This window comes from Panonychus citri, unplaced genomic scaffold (assembly GCF_014898815.1).
Source record: "Panonychus citri isolate SS breed McGregor unplaced genomic scaffold, ASM1489881v1 Contig00139, whole genome shotgun sequence".
Classification (NCBI taxonomy): Eukaryota; Metazoa; Arthropoda; class Arachnida; order Trombidiformes; family Tetranychidae; genus Panonychus; species Panonychus citri.
Genome location: NW_026515544.1, coordinates 2,725,098 through 2,748,069, shown reverse-complemented (window position 1 = coordinate 2,748,069; position 22,972 = coordinate 2,725,098). Strand labels below are relative to the sequence as shown.

The window sequence follows — 22,972 nt, the reverse complement described above, 5'->3', positions numbered from 1 at the left end:
GGTGCGTAGTTTTGTTTACCTTTTTTTCATCATTTTCTCTGGTGAATTTTAATTGTTTACTTTAACTCTTTAATTTTGTTTTATTTCAATTGATTTGGAATTTGTTTGATCAGTTTATTAAATTTTATTGTCTTGTCGAGTTTCTGCTGATTGTGATTGTTGCTATTTTTGCTTCTTTTTTTTCTGTTCTCTTGTGTTGAGTGTAAACATGGCGGACGATTATGAGGATCGTGAGGAAATTTTTGATGATTTTGATGAAGAGCCACCGGCCGATGAGGCCATGGAGGCGGATAATTTTGATGTTCTAGATGCTCCTGGGGGCACTGAAACTGGGCGACAGAATATCAATAGAGTGACCACTCCCTATCTTACTAAATATGAAAGAGCAAGAGTTATTGGCACTCGTGCCTTACAAATTGCCATGTGTGCACCGATTATGGTTGAACTTGATGGAGAAACTGACCCTCTGGACATTGCACTTAAAGAGTTAAAAGCCAGGAAAATTCCTATTATCATCCGTCGATATTTACCTGATGGTTCATATGAAGATTGGGGAATCAACGAATTGATTATGACTGAGTAATTTGCTTGTTGAAGTCATTCAACAAGATGAACACATTAACACTCAACTCTGAGAAAATGAATTAATTATTGGCCGTTTGTGAGCAAAAGTTTTGCTTCTTAATTCCGTTCATTGGTTTGCTCTATTCCTCGATAATTTAGTTCTCATCAACTTTCAAACTCTCTCATTATCATAAAACAAAAGAAAAATAGATTCGATTCTGTAATGGTTAATGTCTAGGATTTCCCGTTGTTGTTAGAATTTATTTCCACATTGAACATAATCAACATATTTTTTTTTGTAATAAATAATTTTTCTTCTTCAATTCATTAAAAAGGTCACGGCCGATTCACTTGTACATTCAAAAGTTTTATCTTAATCGTTCAAATTAATAATTTATCGCGCAAACGAATGCAAAGAAATGATGCTTTCAGGTCTTGCAAACGATTCAATGGATTGTGGATTTCAAACGAAAAGAAAATTTTGTTTAATTGATTTTAGAAAAAATTTGTTGGTGAGTGTAAAGGATCATCATTATTGCTAAGAAGTGTTAATCCTCTTGATATCTCTTTACACATCGCGCTGATGTCATCAGCTTTGTTCTCGGATGCTGGTGAAGCTTCTGGAATGGGTGCAACTATTAAAGAGAAGGAGAGAAGAAAAAAAAAGAAATCAGATTAATACAATTAAGAGGTTTAATTTGAGTGTTGTGATGAAATTACCTGTTAAATTGCCATTAGCTCGAGGATTGACTGAGAAATTATCAGATGAGGATGATTCCAATGAATGAGATCTTGTCCGTTCCAGATTAGATGGAAGATCATTAAGTCGCAATGATAATTGCCGTTTAAATGGTGATGTTTGGCTTAATCCACCGAGTCCTCGGTAAGATCCTTGTCGCTGTAAGAGTTGAGGAGTAGCATGTGGCCTTTCAATAGCGTAAGGATTATAAACTGGTTTTAATGGTGGTGGTTCTGTAATTGAAGGAAAACGAAAGACAATTAAAAATTAATTCATATTCATGAGGTGCAAATGTCTTTTTTTTGATACCAATCAACATAATAATAAGATCAAGGTGTACTTTTAATCAGAGATTAAAACAAAACGGTGAAGAAACAATAAACACGCAACCAAACATTATCCTTTTAAATGGGATGAATATTGTTATTAAAAGAATCATTGTAACTATTAATATGATTGTTTCAATTTAATTATTCACCAATAGTAGACATAAACAATTAATAATGAAACAATAACTAGTTAATCATTCATGATTCCTTTCTCAAAGATATTAATATATAAATTTGAGAAGTTCAATTAGTTCCAGCAAGACTAAAACTTTCACAATTCAAATGCATGAATAAAAATTTACCTGGAAAATTAATAACACCAGAGTAACACATAATTATAGCTTAATAATGGCAATTACTAGTGTATCACTTACACAAATAAATATTCACGGACATAATACTCTTACAATTTATATTGATAATTGTCTCTCGTTTCATTTTTTCTTCCTCCTTATTACCTGAAGGTTTAATGGCTTGAACATCCGTAAGTCTTTCAGTGAGTGAAACTTGTCTAAATGATCCAGTCCGAGTAAATGTTGACGTTTTATTATCAAAATTCATAGAAACCAGTTCTTTGTCTCGTTTTTGTTTCCTTTCAAGACAAACCGCAAAGGCACACCCAACTGCATGACTTAATCGATCCCCTGAATCTTTACGAGCATGGAAACCATGGCACATCCAACGACGAGTTGTACCATCTCGACAAACATAAGAAAATCCTTTGTCATTATTACGATCCGGAGCACAGAATGATACCTTCTCGATAGTTTGATCTACAAGAAGTCCCTTTTAGTAAAAAAAGCGATAAAAGGTAGAATGGGAGAGAATGAGAGAGATGGTGAAGGACAAAAATAAACATTCGTAATTAGTATGAGCATTTGTTAAACAATCAGCGTTGGTGGAGGGTGTTTCAAGTTGGAATATATAATCAATCAGAATAAAGAAACAAAAGTAGAGAGGGAATAGAAGTAGAAAATTTCAGAATGAAAGTGAAAGTAAGAGAAGGACAAAAACTGTAGGATGAAGTAAAAAAAGCGAAACGAAAAAAAAGCCTTGACCTAAACCATTCGACGAATTAGAAAAGAAAAAAGAACAATTTTTTTGGTATTTGTAACTTTTTGGTCCACTTACTTTGGTCTCTTCGTCCACAACCCTTAAGCCGTCGCCAGTAACAAAAAGTGTACCTTTGATAGGTCGACGTCGAGAAGCCTAAATGTAACAAAAAAAGATAAAAACAAATGAGAAACAGTTAATAAAATGGATAAAAAATCGACATGAACAAAACTAGAGTCAAGTATTGTGAAAAATAGTTGAGGGGATAAAAAGATTAAGTGAAATTTGATTGAGTTGATAGGAAACATTGCAAGTTAATTAGATTCATAGGCAATTAAAAATGATCACATAGACTATGAGGGTACAAAAGGGTAATGTTTATATTTAGCACGATTAATGGTGATTATTACCCGTAAAAGTTTCAGTGCTTCTTCACAAATATGCATTCCTCTTGAATCGAAAACTTCAACACAACCCAAATATTTAACAGGGAATGAACATGAGCCACTACGAACTGCTTGTTCATCTGCTTGCCATTGATGAGGTTTACTGCTCTCTGTGATGTGATGGTCCTTCTTTTTCCGAAAACTTCGGCGGAAACTTTTCCTTAATGTGTCCATCACTGAGAAATAGAGATACAAGAAAAAAAGAGAAAGAGGAAAATTAGTTGAATAATAAACATACACTCAGAAATAGATGATAAATGTAATGAACAGGGAAATAATGAGAGAATAAATGTCCACACGTTGTAATTGTAATTGTAATTGTAATTAGAATAAAGTTTTCACAAAAATAAGAGACACTTGATCATATGTAATCATATTGTGGGTGTGAGAAAAGAAAACATATCAAATTGAGACTTACAAGAAAAAGAATCAACTAAGGGTAGAGGTCACTTTCCCTTGGAAAAATGTACAATTAAAATGACAAGTGTAAAGTTAATCAATAGAAAAACTAAATAATGATGGTGGTGGTGAAGATGAAAGAATAGAAATATAAATGTCAAAATCAGGGATGAGAATAAGACATGATTGGTGAGAATTTCAAAGGAAAGAGATTAAAGAACAGAAAAAGATTATGTTTGAAGGAAAAGGAATTGAACAAGTTGAAGACTAAAGGAAAACACAGACATGGAAAATAATAGGAAAAGGATTGATACTTTCACTCGAATGGAAAATAATTCACTTACTTTACAAGTAGAAGATATTTAAGTTAATCAACATATCACATAATATTTATAAATAATACTGAAAGTATTTGTTTTACACTAATAATATACTAATGAAAATATGATTGTTAGGCAAAGGGAAAACACAATACCAAGGATAGAACAGAATTTAACATGAAATCCATCAACAGAATATATTGAATGGTTTCTGTTTCTTTCTTTCTCTCTCTCTCTCTTCCTTTGATTTTCTTATTGTTGAAGGAGGAAGATGAACAAGGTAGAATATGAAGAGAATGGAAGATCAGGTAAACACAATTCAATGTAAATCGAGAAGAGAAACAAAATTAAAATCACAGAGTTTAAAAGATTAACAAAACAATCAACTATTCAACTAATTAACTAATCTAAACTAACTACTGTTGGGTTAACTAAATGATAACAAAAATTATGTTATCAATTAACTAACTGGGATAACAATAAGATTACATTTGACAGAAAAAAAGTTGAATAATCTACCACCAGGTGATCATTTTTTCCTCTTTTTGTTTACCTTTAGGGATTATCAATAAATTGCAAACTAGAAAAGTTAATTTAATTGTTGGAAATAAAATTTATTTCCATGTGGAAACAATTGATTTTATTCAATCATTAATAATTTAAATGTATTAATGGCTTATGATTGAATAAGTAAACAATTTAAACTAATGTATTTCTGATAACAGATTAAAAGTTAATGAAGTTAATTAGTCTATCTCTCTCTCTCTGATTGTTTAATTGATTGTTTTGTTTAATTGCTAGAGATTAATTGAAAGTACTTGAATTGTAATGTTAGTAAAAGAGATGAGATTAGTTTCAAAATGAATTTGGTTTTTTGAATTTAAGTGTTAATTGTTACTTGAGTCTGTAGAAATTGAAATGATTGCAATTTTTTAACAATTTAAAATTAGACACAATTAGTAAATTACATGGGGAATGTAATTTGATCATTTAAATTGTCATGATTAAACAATTGCAATAGATAACGATATTAACAAACCTTTTGTAATTTAAAGTAAATCAGATGATTGGTAATGTGAATAGTAGATGGGGTCTTAAAAGTGTCACATGGATAATTAAATAAGCAAACAATTAAACAATTAAATGATATTAACAGAATGAGAGATGAAAAGATGAATTAAAATCTATGGGTGATGAAAATTAAGATGATGGAACTGAATAAATGATTAAAAGTAGAAATGATAGACTACAAGAGACACAATTAAAATGGAAAAGGTTAACATTCAAATGGCAATCAAATTAACTACAATTAAGGTGTGTGATGTTTACTAGTTGAGGTTGAAATTCAAAGTTAACTAGTTAACCTGTTACATTTTCAACAATTAAAAGAGTCAACAAAAAAAGGCAGCTCTCTCTCTCTCTCTCTCCCTTTTTCTCACTCCCTTACCTGGGTCTCGTTGATTGTCTGGTTGATTGTTGATTGTACAATTTACATGAAGAAATAAAATTAAGTTGAAATCGTCATGCATCAAAAGGTATTCATGGTTCAGGCTCATAAGGTTTATGATTCATACTGACAATTTAACTGTCAGTATATAAAACCAGGGAATGTCAGAAAATCATTTCTAGCCACAATTGACTGAATTAGAAGCAATCAAAAAACGACCAACAACAATCAACATGCACGTTGATTATAATTTGGTGAATTTTTTTCATCTTCATCAACAAATCCAGTTTTGTATTACTCTGAATACAAAATTGTATCATGTTTTTTTTTGTTGAATCTTTTTCTCTCTTGCTAATGAATAAATGGTCTATTATTATTGTTTCTTTATAAGTTAATTGTTAGTAAATTTCACCTGGTTACCTACAATTGATTAAAAGGTAGTTTAGTGTTGTCTATAATATTAGAATGGGAAAATAACAATAAAGAGTTAATTTTAATTGAACTTACTTGGTGTCTATTGTTTTCTCAATAATTCAATTAACTTTGATTAGTTGTAAGTCAATCGGTTAACCAAAAAATCACTTCATTGTGATGATGGTTATGATTAAAACCAACATCTGATAATCTGTTTCCAGGTAGATATTAGGTTAAGAGATTTCAACACATTCTGAAAACACTCATGAGAATCCATGGATATCCTCACTTCCTATTGTCTTTAGATTGGAGAGATTTTGATAGTAGTTCTTAATTATTGGTAGAAATTGAATTCTGTATGATGAGAGTAAAAAAAAACAAAGATGGAAAATAGGAAGAGGGGAAATTCTTAAGAGGGTTTTCAATGTCATTTGTTTAATTGATAATTGTAATAATAGTGATGATCGTATGAATGATTTCATCTATGATTACAATAGTCAATGTAATTGGGAATGAGAAGTTCTTTACAGCCTATGTAGCTTTGTTTAGTTTTATTAATTGTAATTAATAGTTCTCTGTATAAATACATCACAGGAACAGTAAATTAATAAAACTATCGAGAAGCTACAATTGTATTCATGATTCTATGTGAATCATGAGAAAAATGAAGAGGAAAGAGAACGGAAACTGAATAAAAATACAATGTAGGTAATGAGAGAAGATGAAGGAATTGGATTTTCTTGAGTAGAAAAAGATCACTGACAATTCTCATATTTCAACAATTTACCAATTTTTGTCACTTTTCTTTCGTCATCATCTTCAAGTATATGAAGATAACACATTGAGAGAGAGATAAATATATAAGATATAATAAAAATCAAGATGGAGTCAAGAGTCACAAAGTAAACATGAAAATCTATGTGGTCATAAACGATGAGAAAGCAACAAGAAAAACGAGATGATAATGAGACGAAAACGGTTAATCCAATGACGAAAAATTGACGTTAATTATAAATGAGAATAAATTAATTAGAAAATAAAATGTTACCGATGAGATGATTAATTTACCAAAAGAAAATGAGAAGAAAATGTAAGTTGGTAACAAGAGAATAGAAAATTTTTTTGTTCTCTTAATTTCTATTGGTCTATTTTTCCCTCGCTTTTCTTATTGAGTGAAATTTTCATTTCTCTTCTTGATCAAAGTTAATTGTTTTCTATTGAATTTTGTTCGGTGTTTTTTTTTCTTCAGGTTAATCAGATTTAGAATAATAAAATGTTGGTTTAATCAGTGATTAGGAAGGTGAAAGAAGGAAAATCAAACAAGATTTAATATAATCCACACCCGAAAAGATTGTAAAACTTGTTTCACTTTCCATTAAATGGTGAGTACAAACAGTGAAATTGGAAGCAATCAATTATTTCTGCTTTTCTTTTCATACACAAGTTTATGACCTTCGTTAACTATTACAATCATCAGCTCTTTTTTTTCATCATCATCATCATTTTCATCTCATATTTTTCCCCATTTCTACTTGAAATGATTGTGTTTTATTCTCAATGTTTTCTATCTAACGGAACAAGAAAATTGGAAAAATGAATCAAAACTCATCAATATGATTCAATCTCTTTAATTACCTGGACGGTTAAAATGATTCGTAGTCACTGGTGCTGGTGGTTGTCGATTAAATGTTTCATTGGGTGTATTCTCATTGAGGAAAAGTGTTGGTTGATGTACTGGTTTGTTGCCCATGATGATGATTATCTCAATTGATTGATTCAAGTATTTCTGGTGTTTATTTGGATGTTAGACTGGAGGTTATTTAGATTTAATGGTGAGAAGACGAAAAGCAAATGGTAATTAAAAATGAAGTTTTTATGGTGGTGATGATATCTTGTTGTTCCCTTTTGTTGATAATGGTAAGATAATCACAATTAAGATTGGCACTATTAAAGAAGATCAGATAATCAGTAAGTATGAGAATCTGGAAAAAAAGAGTAAAGTTAAATATAAAATGATAACCAATTCTTATTGACTAATATGAGAAATTTTTTTCCAATGTGTAATCATCAGGCAAAGGAGATACAAAGACTTTGGTTTTTTACTTCATGTTTTTCACAAAGACGATGGAAAGATAATATCACAGATATTGTACAAGTATAAATGAAAAACGATAAGTAATATGATAAATATTGATTGGGTAAAATTGGATAAAGAGATGAGAGATGGAAACCAAGATGGTTGGCGAGAAATCAACAGGTAAGCGATTAGTTACAATCTAATAATCATGATATCACTTTTATTGAATTTAATCCAAGTTCCTATTTTGATCACTTTTTTTTAATTGAATTCACTTTTGTGTTTAGGTTTTGCTTGTTATCCCAGAGAAAAAAGTTAACCAGTAATTTTCAGGGTGTAACTTGTAATTTAAGAGCGTTCAACACACAAGAAGAAAGTAAAAGCATGGCGATTGGTGATAATTAATAATAAATTGATTGGAAAAAGTGATCAACAAATGATGACGATAAAAGATGACAATCAAAAAAATGGTTCAACAAGTTATTGTTAATACATGCACAAAGTGAGTTGAATGTTTACTTTAGATTATTAATCAACAACAATTTACACCAACTACTCTTAACCATTTAAATAGTTTAAATGGTTACTTGTTAGATAATAAAATTGTGTCACCTCGTTAATTACAATTAACTTGAACAAATAGTCTGTTTAAAAGAAGGAGAAAAAACAATGCAAGGAGAATTAGATTATAATTAATTTAAGAGAGAAACTAAAAACGTCAACTAATTGATGATAATGTTAACTGGTCAAACAAAATGGTAACTGACAAATACTGATGATATTTGATTATGATAGATGCAGATGATGATGATGATGATAATGATTCGGGAGAGGAGAAGAGTGATAATGTCACTTTACATGGAACATGTTGAACACAGGGATAGATAAAGATTATATATTCAAGGAACTAAAAAGAGAATGAAAGAAGATAAATGATCAAATAGAAGAGAAAAAATTGAGAGAAAAAAAGAAACAGGTAAGCGAATGTTATCTTTTCTCTTTGAGAGATTCAAGTGAGTTAATGAGTGAATTAAAACGATGAAATAAACGTCAGACTAGAAGATGGAGAAGGTAAAAGATGATGATAAATAGCAAGAAGAGAGAGAGAGAGAAAACTATGCAGTCAAATAGCAGGAGAACATAAAAATCATACAAGTAGAAAGAGAATTTAGACAGACTGATGATTGAGAGAGAAAAGAAAATGAGAGAGTTTACCTGATCATTTCGAGGACAACAAGATACGAATTCGAGGTATACAGTTACAAACAAAGAGAAGATGAAAAGAGAGAGAGAGAGAGAGAGAGAGAGAGAGAGAGAGAGAGAGAGAGAGAGAGAGAGAGAGAGAGATAAAATCTTGAGAAATTGATGAGAACAAGATAACAATTGAGACTCTCCTTTCTCTTTCTTTCTTGGCCGAAAGGAGAAGACGAAATATGTAACATCCTCTTAGAATCGAGTTATGGTCATTTACCTTTGGGGTATGACTTTGAATTCCTTGAAGAATTAGAAGATCATATTGACCTGAGATCGGAGAGAAAAAAGAAAATGCACAAAAATTTATGACTCATTACCTTTTCCATCAATCAGCTGGTGATGTTATTCTTTTGTTGTTTGTGGTCAATTAATGTTTTGATTATTAACTCTAATTAATTTTCACTTAATTGCCTTCTTTTTCGTTTATCTTCAACTGTTTGTTTTAATTGTTAATCAACAGTTAAATTGTGTTGAACCTTGAATATTGAAAGAGGAAAGAAAACAAAACAAAAGCGAAAATTTTTTCTCCTCTTTTTCAATGTTTTCGTTTTTCTCTATTGACGTTTCCAGATCAAGGACGATTCTCTTTAAATTAACCATTTAACTCTTTGTGGTTGTGGGATTAATTTAATTGACGAATCGTCAATGACGATGAATTGATGATCAGTGATTTAAATTTTTCACCGTAATTTTTGCTTCCAAATCAACCAAATTGTCCAGTTACAAAAATCGTTTGCAAACCTAAACCTTTTACTCCATAGAAATGAAGATCATTCCAAATTCCAATATAATGATTTATAATATTTCTCAATCATGTCGATCATTAGTTAATTGGAATTAATAATCAAATCTAAATTAAAAAGAATCGAAAACGTTTGAATTTACCACTAAATCGAATTGAAGTTCTTTTCTCAGCCAACAGGTTCGCTGTCATCGAAGGAATTCCACGTTAACAGTTGATCGAGTTGTCAACCGATGATCTTAAACTGATGAAAGCAGATTGTTGTTAGAAATTTGTTCTCTTAGTTGTTTTAATTGTTTAGGAAAGTAAATTAATTTTAATTAAACCAAAATGCCTGTTAAACGACGTACCGGTGCTGTCAAAAATCCACCGATCCTGAGCCATGAATTTTTCATCCAAAATCATCCGGATATTGTCTCTTGCGTGGCCATGGTCTTCATCGTTGGTCTACTTTTCCAGGTAAGAATAGAGAAAATTTCTACCGGTAAATTAATTGTTGAGAACAATTGTTCATCGATAATTTGATTATTGAGTTATTAATTTATATCATATTCTTGGTCAATATTATGTTTTTATTGATTCTCTTTTTTTGTGATCTTTTCAATTAGGCAACTTCTCCTATGGCAAGCCTTTTTATCGTGATGAGCCATAATGTCACCGAGATGCACGAGCAAACCGTTTTGTACTCTTATGGTCTTAAAGATTTGGCTCTAATTTTCTTCTATTTCTTAATTTCCATTGTTATGCATGCTGTTGTTCAAGAATATCTTCTTGATGTAAGTTATTTTAACCCAAAATAACAGTGCAAACGTAATCATTTCTTTTCTTCCGATTTGGTCATCTCATTGTTTTTTTATTCCTCTCTCTCTCTCTCCTTTTTTTTGGTTTTCTAGAAACTCAATCGTCGGCTTCATTTGTCAAAGATCAAACATAGTAAATTCAATGAAAGTGGTCAACTTTTAGCTTTCTACTTGGTTTCCGTTATTTGGGGCATCGAGATTATCAGGAGAGAAGGCTACCTTTGGTCTATTTCTAAATTATGGATCGATTACCCATATCACCATATGTCTTATCTTTTCAAATTTTACTTCATTATCCAAATATCTTACTGGTTACACAGCTTCCCTGAGCTTTATTTGCAAAAGACTAAAAAAGAGGAAATGGGTCCAAGGATTACTTATTCAAGTCTTTATCTCTTCTTTTTCACTGCCGCTTATGTACTGAAGTGAGTAACTTGTTCAACATCTTAATCAACCTCATTGAGTAAACTCCATGCAAATTCACAGAGTAAAAGAAACTAGACTTTCTTACTATTGATATTACGATATTATCGAGATTTAGAAAATGATGATTATATCCGTTTTCTTGCTTATCTTATTTCTATTGATGACATGGCTATCATACTCAATGAATTTATCCATTTCAACAATTACAACTCATCATTAACACGCTAATTAATTTTCATTCACTTGAATTTCAACAGCTTCACTCGAATTGCTTTGTGCCTTTCAATTTTACATTATACAGTTGAAGCTCTGTTCCACTTTTCCCGACTATGCTATTTTGCCGAAAAGACCCCAGTCTCTGAACACGGGTAAGTTTCCAAAAGAAAATTGAATGATGATGAAATCGACCACAATTATATTAATCTGATGATGAATTTATTTCTCTCTCATTCTAATAGTTTCAAAGTATGGAACATCTTGTTCGTATTCACAAGATTGGCATCAATCACTTTGTCTGTACTAACATTCTGGTATGGGTTGGCTGTTAATCAGAAAGGTACCTTATCCATCTCTCAAGGAAATTTCAATACACAATTAATTAGGTAAGTCACTAATCATTCTAAGCCAATTAATCAAATTATTTTACCCTTGATGAACATATTTCTCTTATAACATTTAACTTGATTTCTCTCTCTCTCTCTCTCTCTCTCTCTCTCTCTCTCTTCATTTATCTCTTTCATCTGAATAGAATAAACTGCCTGTTAACTCTATTCTTCCTGCAAGCATGGATGATGTGGAACTTTATCACATTCCATTTGAAACGAATGAGAGAACGAGCAATGGAGAGGCAACAGGCCAAAAAGAAATCATTCAAAAGTCAATCAAAAAAACCGAAACGTACCGACGATGATGTTAGTGAATTACCTGAAGTTGATCAAAATACCAAGAAAATGGTCAATCAAAAATCAACAGTTGCTAAATCGGGTAAAGTTAAGGGACATTAAAAAACTTTTAATAGTTTTTTAATTCTAATTGCAACTAAGAGAAAAAGAAACAATTAATCAATCACAACAACAACATTGTTTGATTTTTCTTCGTTTTAAATTTAATTACTGCAGTTAAATTTTTACATGATGTCAACGAAACATCAGCATTATATTATAAATCGAAAAAAAAATTTATCAAAAAAGGTTATAATCAACTCTTAATTATAAAATCAATCAAAAAAAAAAAAATAAACAATTAATGGCAAGACAAAAAAAAACGAAAGAAGCAAAAAATATATTTTAATTGTCATTATGAAAAAGCTAAATCACTAATTGTTGTAATAATCTTTTCTCCAGAATTTATAAATTGTCTTTATGGGTGTTGAAAGAAAATCAATATTTTTTTACATTTAATTGATTGTTTTCCTTTTCTTCTTTTTCATAATTAAATTATTTTCGCGTGTAAATTATTGATTTTTTGAGAAAATGAGATTAATTTGGTTTTTCTTTATTATCATGAGCCATATTGTGATCAATTAAATAAGTTTGTTAAGATTACATATAAATTTATCATAGATATAAACTGTTCATGTGTAATGATTGTGTATTTGCTCAGATTAATAGAAATGAAACTTAATTATAAGTTTTGATTGATGAAAAGATAGTAAGAAAAGAGAGTAAGAATGATTAAGATAATTAAGAGGAAATTATAATTATTGGATAAATAAGGAGAAAGAATTAAGATTATGAGTTTGAGAAATTTTGAAATCGTTGGTGATCGTTGATGTTTGGAAGGTCCGAAAATCACTTGGATTGAATAACGATCTTTTCAGATCAGCACATTTTCAGTGGGTGACATTTGGGTGGCTGAGTAAATCGTCGGCGGTCACTTCGAGACTTGACCAGGTTTTGTCGGTTGAGGAAAGACTTTTTAAGAAATTTTTGAGATCCTTGGTTGATAGCTTTTTGCATTGGTGCTAAATTGTATTGTAAATTGTTAATCTCCTGAAGGTAATCTGAATTAAAATGAAAAATAATGAAACAATTAAAATTCAAGTTGAATTCAAGAGGAGTAAAAAATTTACCGTTTCTGTCATGTTGATTTGCGTCATTATTCAATGCTCGGAGTTCACGTGATGCGTGAGGTTGATTAACTTGAGGAAGCTTGTTGAAGTAATTGCTGCTATAGTTGGCTTGGTGGTGGTCATCTTGTGAGTTTAATTGTTGTCTGTTTGAGCAATTTTGTTTTTTGGGTGATTTTCGTTGGGTTGATGTTGTTGGTTTGCTGATCAATCGAGCGGCTGGAATCTTGATTTTAGTTTGTCCATTCCACTCTGGCCAAGCGATATTTTTAGAGATCGCAGTTAGAGATGGAAAGTAATCAAATGCCTCAATAAGATAATCAAATGGCGTAATGTTTGGTTTGTTGATTGACGAATCAGTTGAAGTATTGGCTTGGTAAACACTGATGGATGGATGTTCAATCAACATATCTTCCATTGGCGATGAAGCAATTAAACGTTTCTTTGATTTTTTATGGCGAATGAAACAAGGCGGTGGGGTAACGAACCATGAACCATCCATTAGGCCAGCGCTGAAACCATTGTGATCGTCGATGATGATGCGAGGCTTTCGGGGCTTTTTCACTTTTTTGGCAGGTTTTGCAGTGACATAAGAGCGCATCTCATTTTCATCATCATGTTCAGTTGAACTCGACTCACTTAGTGATGATATTGATGATGCATCATCCGATGAATCATTCTCTTTATCCTCATCAGGTTTATTTGAATCAGAATCCATCAGAATTGATTGACCAACACTTGTAACCTGTTCCTTGGAATCAACTAATACCCAATCACCGCCATTAGGTTCGGTAACCAGAGTTTCTTCCAAATTTTCTGAACCATCTTCAGAATTTGAGCCAAACAGATAAGACGAAATACTGGAGAACATTATCCAATTGATTAACAGTCTGAATTCAGAATTATGAAGAAAACAGGAAAGATGAAGCAAGTGATGTAATAAGAAGCACAAGTTACATAACAACCAAACACTGGAAGTGATTCAACAGGTTAGATTGACCATAGATACAGATTGTTAATATATTAGAGTTGGCAGAGAGCTTTGTCAATTTTGATTATTTGCTACTATCCCTTTTAATTGCGTATTTAAGACTAATGGATCTTTGATTCCATTATCTTGATTGTTGGACCTTAGAAATTTATATCTTTGTTTTTTTTGAGAAGTTTTCTAAAGAGAAACTATAACAAAATATCAAAATTGCAGAAGATAAAAAATGGCTACCAAGAAGAGGAGAAAATTAATTCTTGGTAATTATATAATGGTTGTTGAAAAAGAGTCTCTCACAAATTTGACACAACTTGAGAGAGAGAGAGAGAAGAAAGGAAGAAAGAAAGAAAGAAAGAGAAAAAAAGATAGGGGGAGAGAAAGGAAGAGAGAAGATAAATAAAGATGGCGAGGGGCAACTAAAGCCCGAGAAGTAAACAAAACAAAGAAACAAAGAGAAGAAAGAAAGAGAAAATCAGATTAACTGTAAAATTCAGATTACAGAACCAAATGGCCTCAATCACTCAATCTTTGAATCTAAACAAATAATCAATTAATACAGATTCAAATGATTAGAAAAAAAAGGAAGAAGAGAAGAAAGCTAATTCTCTTTAAAGAAAAAAAAACAAACAAAGGAAAAAAGAAAGAGAAAAAAAAAGATACTTGATTATGTAAGAAAAGGATCACAATTAAATGTTACTTGTTCCAAGGGATTTGTTGATATATTTTCTTAATTACGATTTTACTTATTTACATATAAAACACTTGATTTACACAATTTACAGATAATTAAATTATAAAATATCAGAGTGATTGATAAACAACATTTGATGTTGTCATTTGATGTTGTCAATTGTTTCTGGTTTTTAATCTTTGACAACAACAACAACAACAGACAAAAAGAATCGAAATGAGTGTCACCTGGTGGGAAAGAACAAAATCTCTTATGCCTAGTAAGCATTAGAAAAACTCTCGTCAGTTTATGTTGTTGTCAATTTTCATGGCGATCTAATTGTATCTTATTCAATTGTTACTTAATTTAAATTGTTTATTACTAATTACAATTAGTGTAATCACTGTGATTGATTTTTGTAGTTGTTGTACTTTTCATATCTTTTGCCATGAGGTTAACTTATTCCCCTGATTGGATTTTTCTTACTGCTTTCTTATTTGTATTGATATTTGAATCATTAGCCGGGTAAGTGGATTTTCATTTTCATTTTCATTTTTAATTGTTGTCAATTGATTTGCTTGTTTTGTTTTTCATTGACTGTTGTTTACTGTTGTTTAATTTTCAGTGTGACTTTTTGCTGTTTCTGCTAATGTCATTGATTGTTAACGGCTTCCTTATCCTTATCCTCTTCCTCTACTTTTTTTGCTTTTTCATTTTTCTTCTTGTGGAATATGAATTAATTTTTTTCTTTTCTCTTTTGGGTTTTTCTTTTACAGGAGAGATTTCTATAAAATATTAGGGATACCAAAAGATGCTAATCTTAATCAAGTGAAAAAAGCTTACAGAAGAATGGCCAAAGAAATGCATCCAGATAGAAATAAAGATGATCCGAAAGCTCAAGAAAAATTTCAAGATTTAGCTGCTGCATATGAGGTTTGAATCTCAGATTTATAAATCTTGATAATTTTTATCATGACGTTTATTAGTTTTGGTATATTTACTAATTGTTCATTTTTTATTCTCAGGTTCTATCAGATGCCGATAAACGTAAAACTTATGATAGACATGGGGAAGAAGGTCTTAATAGAGATTCTTTCGGAGGAAGTGACCCATTCTCAAGGTAAATTATTCATCTTTTATTGATCATCTTATTTGATTAATCATTGGTTTATTAATCTTCTATTTATATCTTTGAACAGTTTTTTCGGTGATTTTGGTTTCTCATTTTTTGGACAAGAAAATAGAGAAGAACGAGAAACACCTAAAGGAGGTGATGTTCTAATGGACATTTGGGTAACACTGGAAGAACTTTATTCGGGTAATTTTGTAGAACTTGTAAGAAATAAGGTTGTCTTTAAACAATCAAGTGGAACAAGAAAGTGTAATTGTCGCCAAGAAATGGTAACTCGGCAATTGGGACCTGGTCGATTTCAAATGATGCAACAATCAGTCTGTGATGAATGTCCAAACTCAGAATTAGTCAACGAAGAGAAACTATTAGAAATTGAGATTGAAGCAGGAATGAAAGACGGTCAAGAGCAAAAGATCAGAGGTGAAGGTGAACCTCATATCGACGGTGATCCAGGAGATTTAGTAATCAAGATCAGAACAACTCCACATCCAATATTTGAAAGGAGAGGTGATGATCTTTATACCAATGTAACCATCTCCTTGACCGATGCATTAATTGGCTTTGAGATGACAATTCCCCATCTTGATGGTCATAAAGTGCAAGTTAAACGAGATAAGATTACCTGGCCTGGTGCTAGGATGCGAAAACCCGGTGAAGGTATGCCCAATTATGAGAATAACCTTTCCCATGGAACTTTATTTATCACCTTTGATGTCGATTTTCCCAAAGGTGAATTAACAGAAGAAATTAGAAATCAAATTAAAGCTCTTCTCCAAGAACCATCAAAAACCAAAGCTTATAATGGTTTACGAGGCTACTAATCATCAACTGCTAATTAGGAAGTAAAAAAGATCAAATTTCCAGATTCAATCTCTTCATTTCTCATCCTCTCAATCAAACACATACTTCATACTCATCATACAAACAATAAATTTGTATAAACTGGAAGAGTTTTTCTAATCATTTAAGTTAAACAATTAAAAAAAACAAAATGTACCAAATATACAAAATGTAATTCAATCCTTTTCCTCCCTTCTCGTCCCTTTTACTTTGTAATACAATTCGTGAGAAAATGAACTAGAAAATTATATTTAGTTGATTTGCCAAAATTCCAGAAATCGAATCAGAATTTCGAACATGGGCCAAATGTTCACCTTCGCCTTTACGTTGAAAGAGATTCGAAAATGAATTGGTAAGACTCAAGAAAACGTTTCAAAGAGAAATGAATTGTAAATGAATCAGCGATTGACAATCAAGCTGAAATTCGAGAGGCGGCTGAAGCCATGAGAGAGAATCTCTAATATCCTTTTAGAAGTTGATCTTGTTGTGACTTCTGTTGAAAAGGCGCTTCCAATCTGTAGATTGTTTTGAATTTGGATCATCTTAATTTAAGATTCTTAAATGATCACAACTCTTTGGTCACTGAGTCTTAATAACAAGACGGTTTTACCTTTCAACGAGTGAATGATTAATTGATTGTGAAAATAGATTAGTGAGTCAATGATATAAAATAATTTGTTTACTATTTGCATCTGTGAATGTCTCATAGTCTCAGTTGTTAATTTGATCTTTTAACTTTCAATAAGAATTGGATTGATCATAATAAGACTTGATTCTGTTGAGCTCTTTTTTTTATGTTCTAAAATCGATTGTGATTAAGTCTCTCCTTTTTAAATTTACTTCTAATTGTTACTTTGACATGTTTTCAGATGATTTTTGTAGTGATAATTTTGAACAGCAAAGTGGTTTTGTTAAATTCAGTGAACTGATCAATAATGAAGATGAATCGGTTGAAGAGAAACCCGAAGATGAACCAATTAGGAAGTCAAAAAAGCCGAAAATTATGATTCGTGTGATGACTCAAGAGACACCAAATCGAAATCCATTGGCATTGATTAACGAATTGCGACCTGATTCCAAATGGCAATTTACTGATGAAATTCCAGGAAAATTTGGAACCTCTTTCAAAGTAGAGCTTAAAGTTGGTACTCATTCATTTAATGGTGTCGGTAAAACCAAGAAATTAGCTAAATATGTCGCTGCCAAGGAAGCACTTAAAGACTTATTCGGAATTAATTGTTCTGAAATAATCGCTGAACCAACTAAGACCATTGTTGTTGAACCAAATGATACTCTGATTTTGGACCAGAAAACAGCTGATATGATTGGATTTGAAGTTCTCAATGCAGCAAAACTTGTCTTTGAACAATTAGGCGATTTTAAGAAATGGAATGTCCTCTCATCCATCGTATTGACCAGTGATTATGACCCTAACTGGTTAGATATCATTTGCTTGACCACCGGAACCAAGTGTATCAAAGGCGATCGCCTCAGTATGACCGGAGCAACGGTTCATGATTCACACGCTGAAGTTTTATCGAGACGATGTTTCATCTTATATTTGTATAGACAATTACTTGGTATAATTGACAACAATTACCAAGGTTTGTATCAGAATCAACAGGTGATTGGTAAAATTTTGCTAATTAATTAAATTTCCAATCTATTAGATCGACCAGAATTTATTTTGAAACAACGAGATGATGGTTATGGTTTCTGTCTAAAGCCTGGAATTAGAGTTAATTTATTCATATCAACAGCTCCATGTGGAGATGCAAGAGTTTTCAGTCCCAAAGAGGAAAATGTATGATGAAGATGATTAAGTTTTTCTTATCGATTTCTAAATAATTCTAATATGTTCTGTTGTTCAATTCCTTTAGGATGGAGATCCGCATGGGAATCGCTTGTCTCGAGGTTTACTTAGGGCCAAAATCGAGGCTGGAGAAGGTACAATTCCCGTTAAACGAGGGACAAACACTTTGACTTGGGACGGAGTTTTACTCGGTGAACAGAGATTACAATTCATGTCATGTTCGGATAAAATCGCGATCTGGAATGTGGCCGGAATTCAAGGATCTCTTCTTTCTCACTTCATCGAACCAATTTATCTCAATAGTGTTGTTCTCGGTTCATTATTTAACTATTCTCATTTGGTTAGAGCGATTCATGGTCGATTGAATCTTAATTATGATTCAGAATCATTGAAAAAATTATCTTTCATGTATAAAGTTAATCTATCAAAAGTTGCCAAATCTCAATCTAAATCTGATGAATTCACTCGTCAGGTAACTCGTTCACCTAATTATGCAATTAATTGGATTAAAGGTGATCCCTGGCCTGAGATAATCTCAGCTGATACTGGTAAAGTGTTTCAAAATGAAGAATTAGTCTCTCGATTATCGAAGAAATCATTTTTCCAATCATTTCGAACAATTTTAGGACGAAATTCACCAAAACTTCCAACCTCACCTTTAGGCCTTTTAATCCCGACAATTTATCGAGATGCAAAAACCTCTGCAAACGATTATGTTCACGCTCGTCTCATGGCAATTCAAGCATTCACAGAACAAAATCTTGGAGATTGGATACAAGTTCCTGCAGAAGTTGATCTATTTGGTAATTAAACAAAAAAATCAAATTCTAAAAACAAATGACCGAACCAAATTGTCAACCAAAAACAAACAAAAAACTAACGACATCCAATCAATCAAGAGCATCTATTAACTTTATTACATTCGTTTCTCTCTCTCTCTCTTTCTCGTTAATCATCTCAATAACTTTTCTAAATTAATTTCTATTAAAAAATTTCTACATAAATCTATTAAAATCCCAACAAACAATTAAATCTGAAAGAATTTAAATTGACCAGAAAAAAATGTTACTTAGGATTTTCTGGTCTCCAACGAACCACGTGTTCCCCATGCCTTGGGTTTGTTGTTGTTTCCAAATGGATTGTGATTGTTTTTGTCTTCATTTATCATTCGCAATTAACGTTTAACAATTTTAATTTTATTCTTTTTCTTTTAAATTGTTAACTATTAGTAGTTAGAGTTTATGGTTAATTGAGTTTCTTTTGTCCTTTTCCTTAGAATTACATTGATTTTTGATTCTCTCTTTTACCCAAGTGAAAAATGAGATTTTTCTACAAATTTGCCAATCTCTTTGGAAGTGTTTACAATAGAGGTGATCTTTATTTCGACCCGAAAGGTTCAAGTCTTTACAGTCCATGTGGTAATAAGATTGTGCTATATGACCTGAAAAACGGTCGATCTCGAGCTTTATCATTCCAAGCCGAACATAATATTAACCATATTGCTATTTCGCCCAATGGAAGACTACTAATTATAACCACAGAGAAATGTCATCTTTACATGGTTTCTCCAATTACTGGTTATGTCCTTCATAGAAAAGATTTTTCTAAAAGTTGTTCCTCGCTCGGTGGGTTAAAGTTCAGTCCTGATGGTCGATATTATGCCATTCTTGTTGACAATAAAGCTTTGGTCTATTTAACCCCAGGAATTGGTGAGTTTAACCGTCTCTTCAATGTTGTTTCTGTTGTTCACATTTTCTAATGTTTTTTATTGGGTTTTTGTTTCCCTTGTAGCTTTTACTGGAACGGGTCGGGAATTGTCACCATTTAAGATTTACAAGGTTATAAGGGCTCATTATGATAAGGCGACGTTTGTCACTTGGAGTCAAGACTCAAAATTATTGGCCGTTGGGAGTAAAGACTTGACTGTCAAGATTTGTACTGTTGCCAAATGTCATCCTAATGTACCTCATTTAATCAACCTTAGTGGTCACTCTGATTGTCCAATCGGAGGTTATTTTGGTTCGTTCAATGATCAGGATCTATCTTTGATCACTATTAGTAAAAATGGTCAATGTTACGTTTGGGAATGTTCATACAGTGTAGATGAATTGAAAGACGAAACTCCAAAAGAGGAAAAGCTACAATTTTCTCGAACCGAGAGATATTTTCTTACAGATTCCTTGAAGACCGAGTCCAATCATGTTTACGTTTCGTCGACCGCTTATAGTCCCAAAGTTCATCTACTAGTTACCGGATTCACCAATGGTTCTGTTCTGCTTCATGATATGCCTGATTTCAGTTTAATCTATTGCCTTGAATTGTCTAATCTTGGTGCTATCGATGGAATCTCGATTAGTCCTGACACTGATTGGATCGCTTTTGGTTCGGGAGTTAAACCAATGACCTCTTATGAATTAGCAGAGGAAAAATTGACCCAATCACAATTGTTTGTCTGGGAATGGAGAACGGAAACTTTTATTCTCAAACAAAGTGGTACTGGTGCCGGTTTCACCCACATAACTGAGTGTTTAGCTTACTCTCCGGACGGTGCTTACCTTGCCACCGGTGGTACTGATGCCAAGGTTCGTGTTTGGGATACATTGGGTGGATTTAATTTCGTTACCTTTAGCGATGAACATAAAGCACCAATAACTGCTGTTGAATTCCAACCCAATGCCAATGGAAAGGTTCTCATCTCAGCTTCGTTAGATGGGACAGTTCGAGCGTTTGACCTTAATCGTTATCGTAATTTTCGTACATTTGCAGCTCCTGAGATCTCTAAACCCGCTCAATTTATCAGTTTAGCGGTTGATTATATTTCTGGCGATTTTATTGCTGCTGGTGCTCAAAATTTTTTCGAAATTTTTCTTTGGTCCCTTAAAACAGGTCGACTTCTCGAATGTTTAACTGGACATCAAGCTCCAGTTTCGGCAATCAAATTCTCCCCCTCAAATAATATTCTCGTCTCATGTAGTTGGGATAAAACTGTACGAACCTGGAATCTATTTGAAGGTGCAAATTGTACCCGTGAAGTGTTACAATTAGGATATGAGGCTATCGGTTTATCTTTACGTTTAGATGGTGATCAAATTGCAGTGTCAACAATTAACGGAAACATTTATTTCTTTGCAACTGAATCAGGTGAAATGTTGGGCGCTCCAATTGAAGGTAAATGTGACCTGGGAACGGGTAAAACAAATGCTGAGGAAAGTGCAGATGATGATAAACACTTTTCCACTTTAACCTATTCAACGGATGGACAATATATCCTTGCCGGTGGACGATCAAAGCATCTATGTGTTTATCATGTACCCGAAAAATTGTTGATCAAAAAATTTACCCTCACAATTAATAAATCATTGGAAGGTATCGCTGATTATATCAGTAAACGTAAACGAGCCGAGTTTGGTTTCAATGAGATGCTAATCAAGGCTCGAGAGGAGGGCGACTTTGCCCCAGTTCAACTTCCGGGGGTAAAAAGAGGTGACCTCGGTGAAAGATCAATCAATCCGATTGTTGCTGCTTACGCTTTACAATTTTCACCGACAATGAGATCGTTTGCCGCTGCGACAACCGAAGGTATTTTAATCTATTCACTGGACACCGTTGATTATTTTGATCCTTACGAATTAGATGAAGGTGTCAGTCCAATTACGGTCAAGGAATCATTGGACAATCAACAATACGCTGATGCTCTCATGCAATCGTTGAAATTACAAGAATCATCTTTATTCAAGAGAGTCGTTGAATCGACGCCAATTAACTCAATTGATTTAACGATCAAAAGTTTACCAATTAAATATATCGAATTGTGTCTCTCATCATTAGCATCGTCATTGGAAAACACTGGACACATTGAATTTTACATGTTATGGTGCCAATCGATTCTTCATCAACATGGATTAACTTTGAAATCTAATTATTCGGCTTCTTCATCAATATCAGCTACTTTTAGATTTTTACATCGAGTGATTACCCGATGGTCTGATGATTTACAGAATTTATCAGATTTTAACAAATATCGACTCGAATTTGTGAAAACATTTGGAATTGAATCTGAAACAAGTGACAATCAAATGGATCAAATTGATGAACAATCAACAGACGAGGAAGGTGAACTTTCAGAAAATGAAGATGAAGATGAACAAGAGAATAAAATTATTAATTTAAATAGTGAAGATGAAGATGAAAATATGGATAATTAACTGTTAAAATTGCGAAAAAATTAACTAATTGAAATCCTTTTTTCCTTGTTAATATTTTTGTACAGAAACATTAACACAAATTAGAAATTAATTTGTAACACTAATGTTTAATTACATTAAAAGACACTTGAAATTTAACTAAAAGAGTCTCTTAATTATAATTGATGAGTCAAATTATTTACGAACAATTTAACTGCTAATCACCAAATGCAATCAAATCAAACTGATCAGAAAATTTTTCGAGTT

At 32.2% G+C, this 22,972-nt stretch overlaps 7 protein-coding genes across 12 annotated transcripts; 5 read left to right on the top strand and 2 right to left on the bottom strand.

Annotated features, from left to right (window-relative positions):
- The first annotated feature begins 51 nt into the window (after nt 1-51).
- Nucleotides 52-920, top strand: LOC128394322 (DNA-directed RNA polymerases I, II, and III subunit RPABC2-like). Its single transcript, XM_053354640.1, has one exon. The coding sequence runs from the start codon at nt 209-211 to the stop codon at nt 581-583; it is 375 nt and encodes a 124-aa protein (XP_053210615.1). The 5' UTR covers nt 52-208; the 3' UTR covers nt 584-920.
- Nucleotides 921-1,025: 105 nt separating this feature from the next.
- LOC128394314 (protein numb-like) lies at nt 1,026-8,826 on the bottom strand. 6 transcript variants are annotated; one of them, XM_053354633.1, is made up of 7 exons: nt 3,875-4,328; nt 3,550-3,586; nt 3,096-3,307; nt 2,764-2,841; nt 2,091-2,418; nt 1,285-1,536; nt 1,026-1,199 (listed from the first exon to the last, which is right to left on the bottom strand). In XM_053354633.1, the coding sequence occupies exons 3-7, from the start codon at nt 3,303-3,305 to the stop codon at nt 1,060-1,062; spliced, it is 1,008 nt and encodes a 335-aa protein (XP_053210608.1). In that variant the 5' UTR covers nt 3,306-3,307; nt 3,550-3,586; nt 3,875-4,328; the 3' UTR covers nt 1,026-1,059. The 6 variants fall into 6 exon arrangements, with proteins under 6 accessions (XP_053210608.1, XP_053210603.1, XP_053210606.1 ...); XM_053354628.1 differs by lacking the exons at nt 3,550-3,586; nt 3,875-4,328 and adding an exon at nt 7,347-8,826; XM_053354631.1 differs by lacking the exons at nt 3,550-3,586; nt 3,875-4,328 and adding an exon at nt 5,805-5,989.
- A 1,175-nt stretch (nt 8,827-10,001) lies between these two features.
- LOC128394313 (translocating chain-associated membrane protein 1-like 1) lies at nt 10,002-12,410 on the top strand. Its single transcript, XM_053354627.1, has 6 exons — nt 10,002-10,243; nt 10,393-10,560; nt 10,678-11,009; nt 11,268-11,378; nt 11,469-11,612; nt 11,759-12,410. Exons 1-6 carry the CDS (start codon nt 10,115-10,117, stop codon nt 12,012-12,014), a joined length of 1,140 nt encoding a protein of 379 aa, XP_053210602.1. The 5' UTR covers nt 10,002-10,114; the 3' UTR covers nt 12,015-12,410.
- A 78-nt stretch (nt 12,411-12,488) lies between these two features.
- LOC128394319 (uncharacterized) lies at nt 12,489-14,896 on the bottom strand. The gene is made up of 2 exons (XM_053354636.1): nt 13,082-14,896; nt 12,489-13,012 (listed from the first exon to the last, which is right to left on the bottom strand). Exons 1-2 carry the CDS (start codon nt 13,947-13,949, stop codon nt 12,831-12,833), a joined length of 1,050 nt encoding a protein of 349 aa, XP_053210611.1. The 5' UTR covers nt 13,950-14,896; the 3' UTR covers nt 12,489-12,830.
- A 135-nt stretch (nt 14,897-15,031) lies between these two features.
- LOC128394318 (dnaJ homolog shv-like) lies at nt 15,032-16,895 on the top strand. The gene is made up of 4 exons (XM_053354635.1): nt 15,032-15,261; nt 15,513-15,669; nt 15,762-15,856; nt 15,936-16,895. Exons 1-4 carry the CDS (start codon nt 15,185-15,187, stop codon nt 16,687-16,689), a joined length of 1,083 nt encoding a protein of 360 aa, XP_053210610.1. The 5' UTR covers nt 15,032-15,184; the 3' UTR covers nt 16,690-16,895.
- A 306-nt stretch (nt 16,896-17,201) lies between these two features.
- On the top strand, nt 17,202-19,424 carry LOC128394308 (double-stranded RNA-specific editase Adar-like). The gene is made up of 3 exons (XM_053354621.1): nt 17,202-18,312; nt 18,379-18,512; nt 18,589-19,424. The coding sequence occupies exons 1-3, from the start codon at nt 17,568-17,570 to the stop codon at nt 19,330-19,332; spliced, it is 1,623 nt and encodes a 540-aa protein (XP_053210596.1). The 5' UTR covers nt 17,202-17,567; the 3' UTR covers nt 19,333-19,424.
- Nucleotides 19,425-19,665: 241 nt separating this feature from the next.
- LOC128394303 (periodic tryptophan protein 2 homolog) lies at nt 19,666-22,887 on the top strand. Its single transcript, XM_053354614.1, has 2 exons — nt 19,666-20,230; nt 20,313-22,887. Exons 1-2 carry the CDS (start codon nt 19,840-19,842, stop codon nt 22,724-22,726), a joined length of 2,805 nt encoding a protein of 934 aa, XP_053210589.1. The 5' UTR covers nt 19,666-19,839; the 3' UTR covers nt 22,727-22,887.
- Nucleotides 22,888-22,972: the final 85 nt, after the last annotated feature.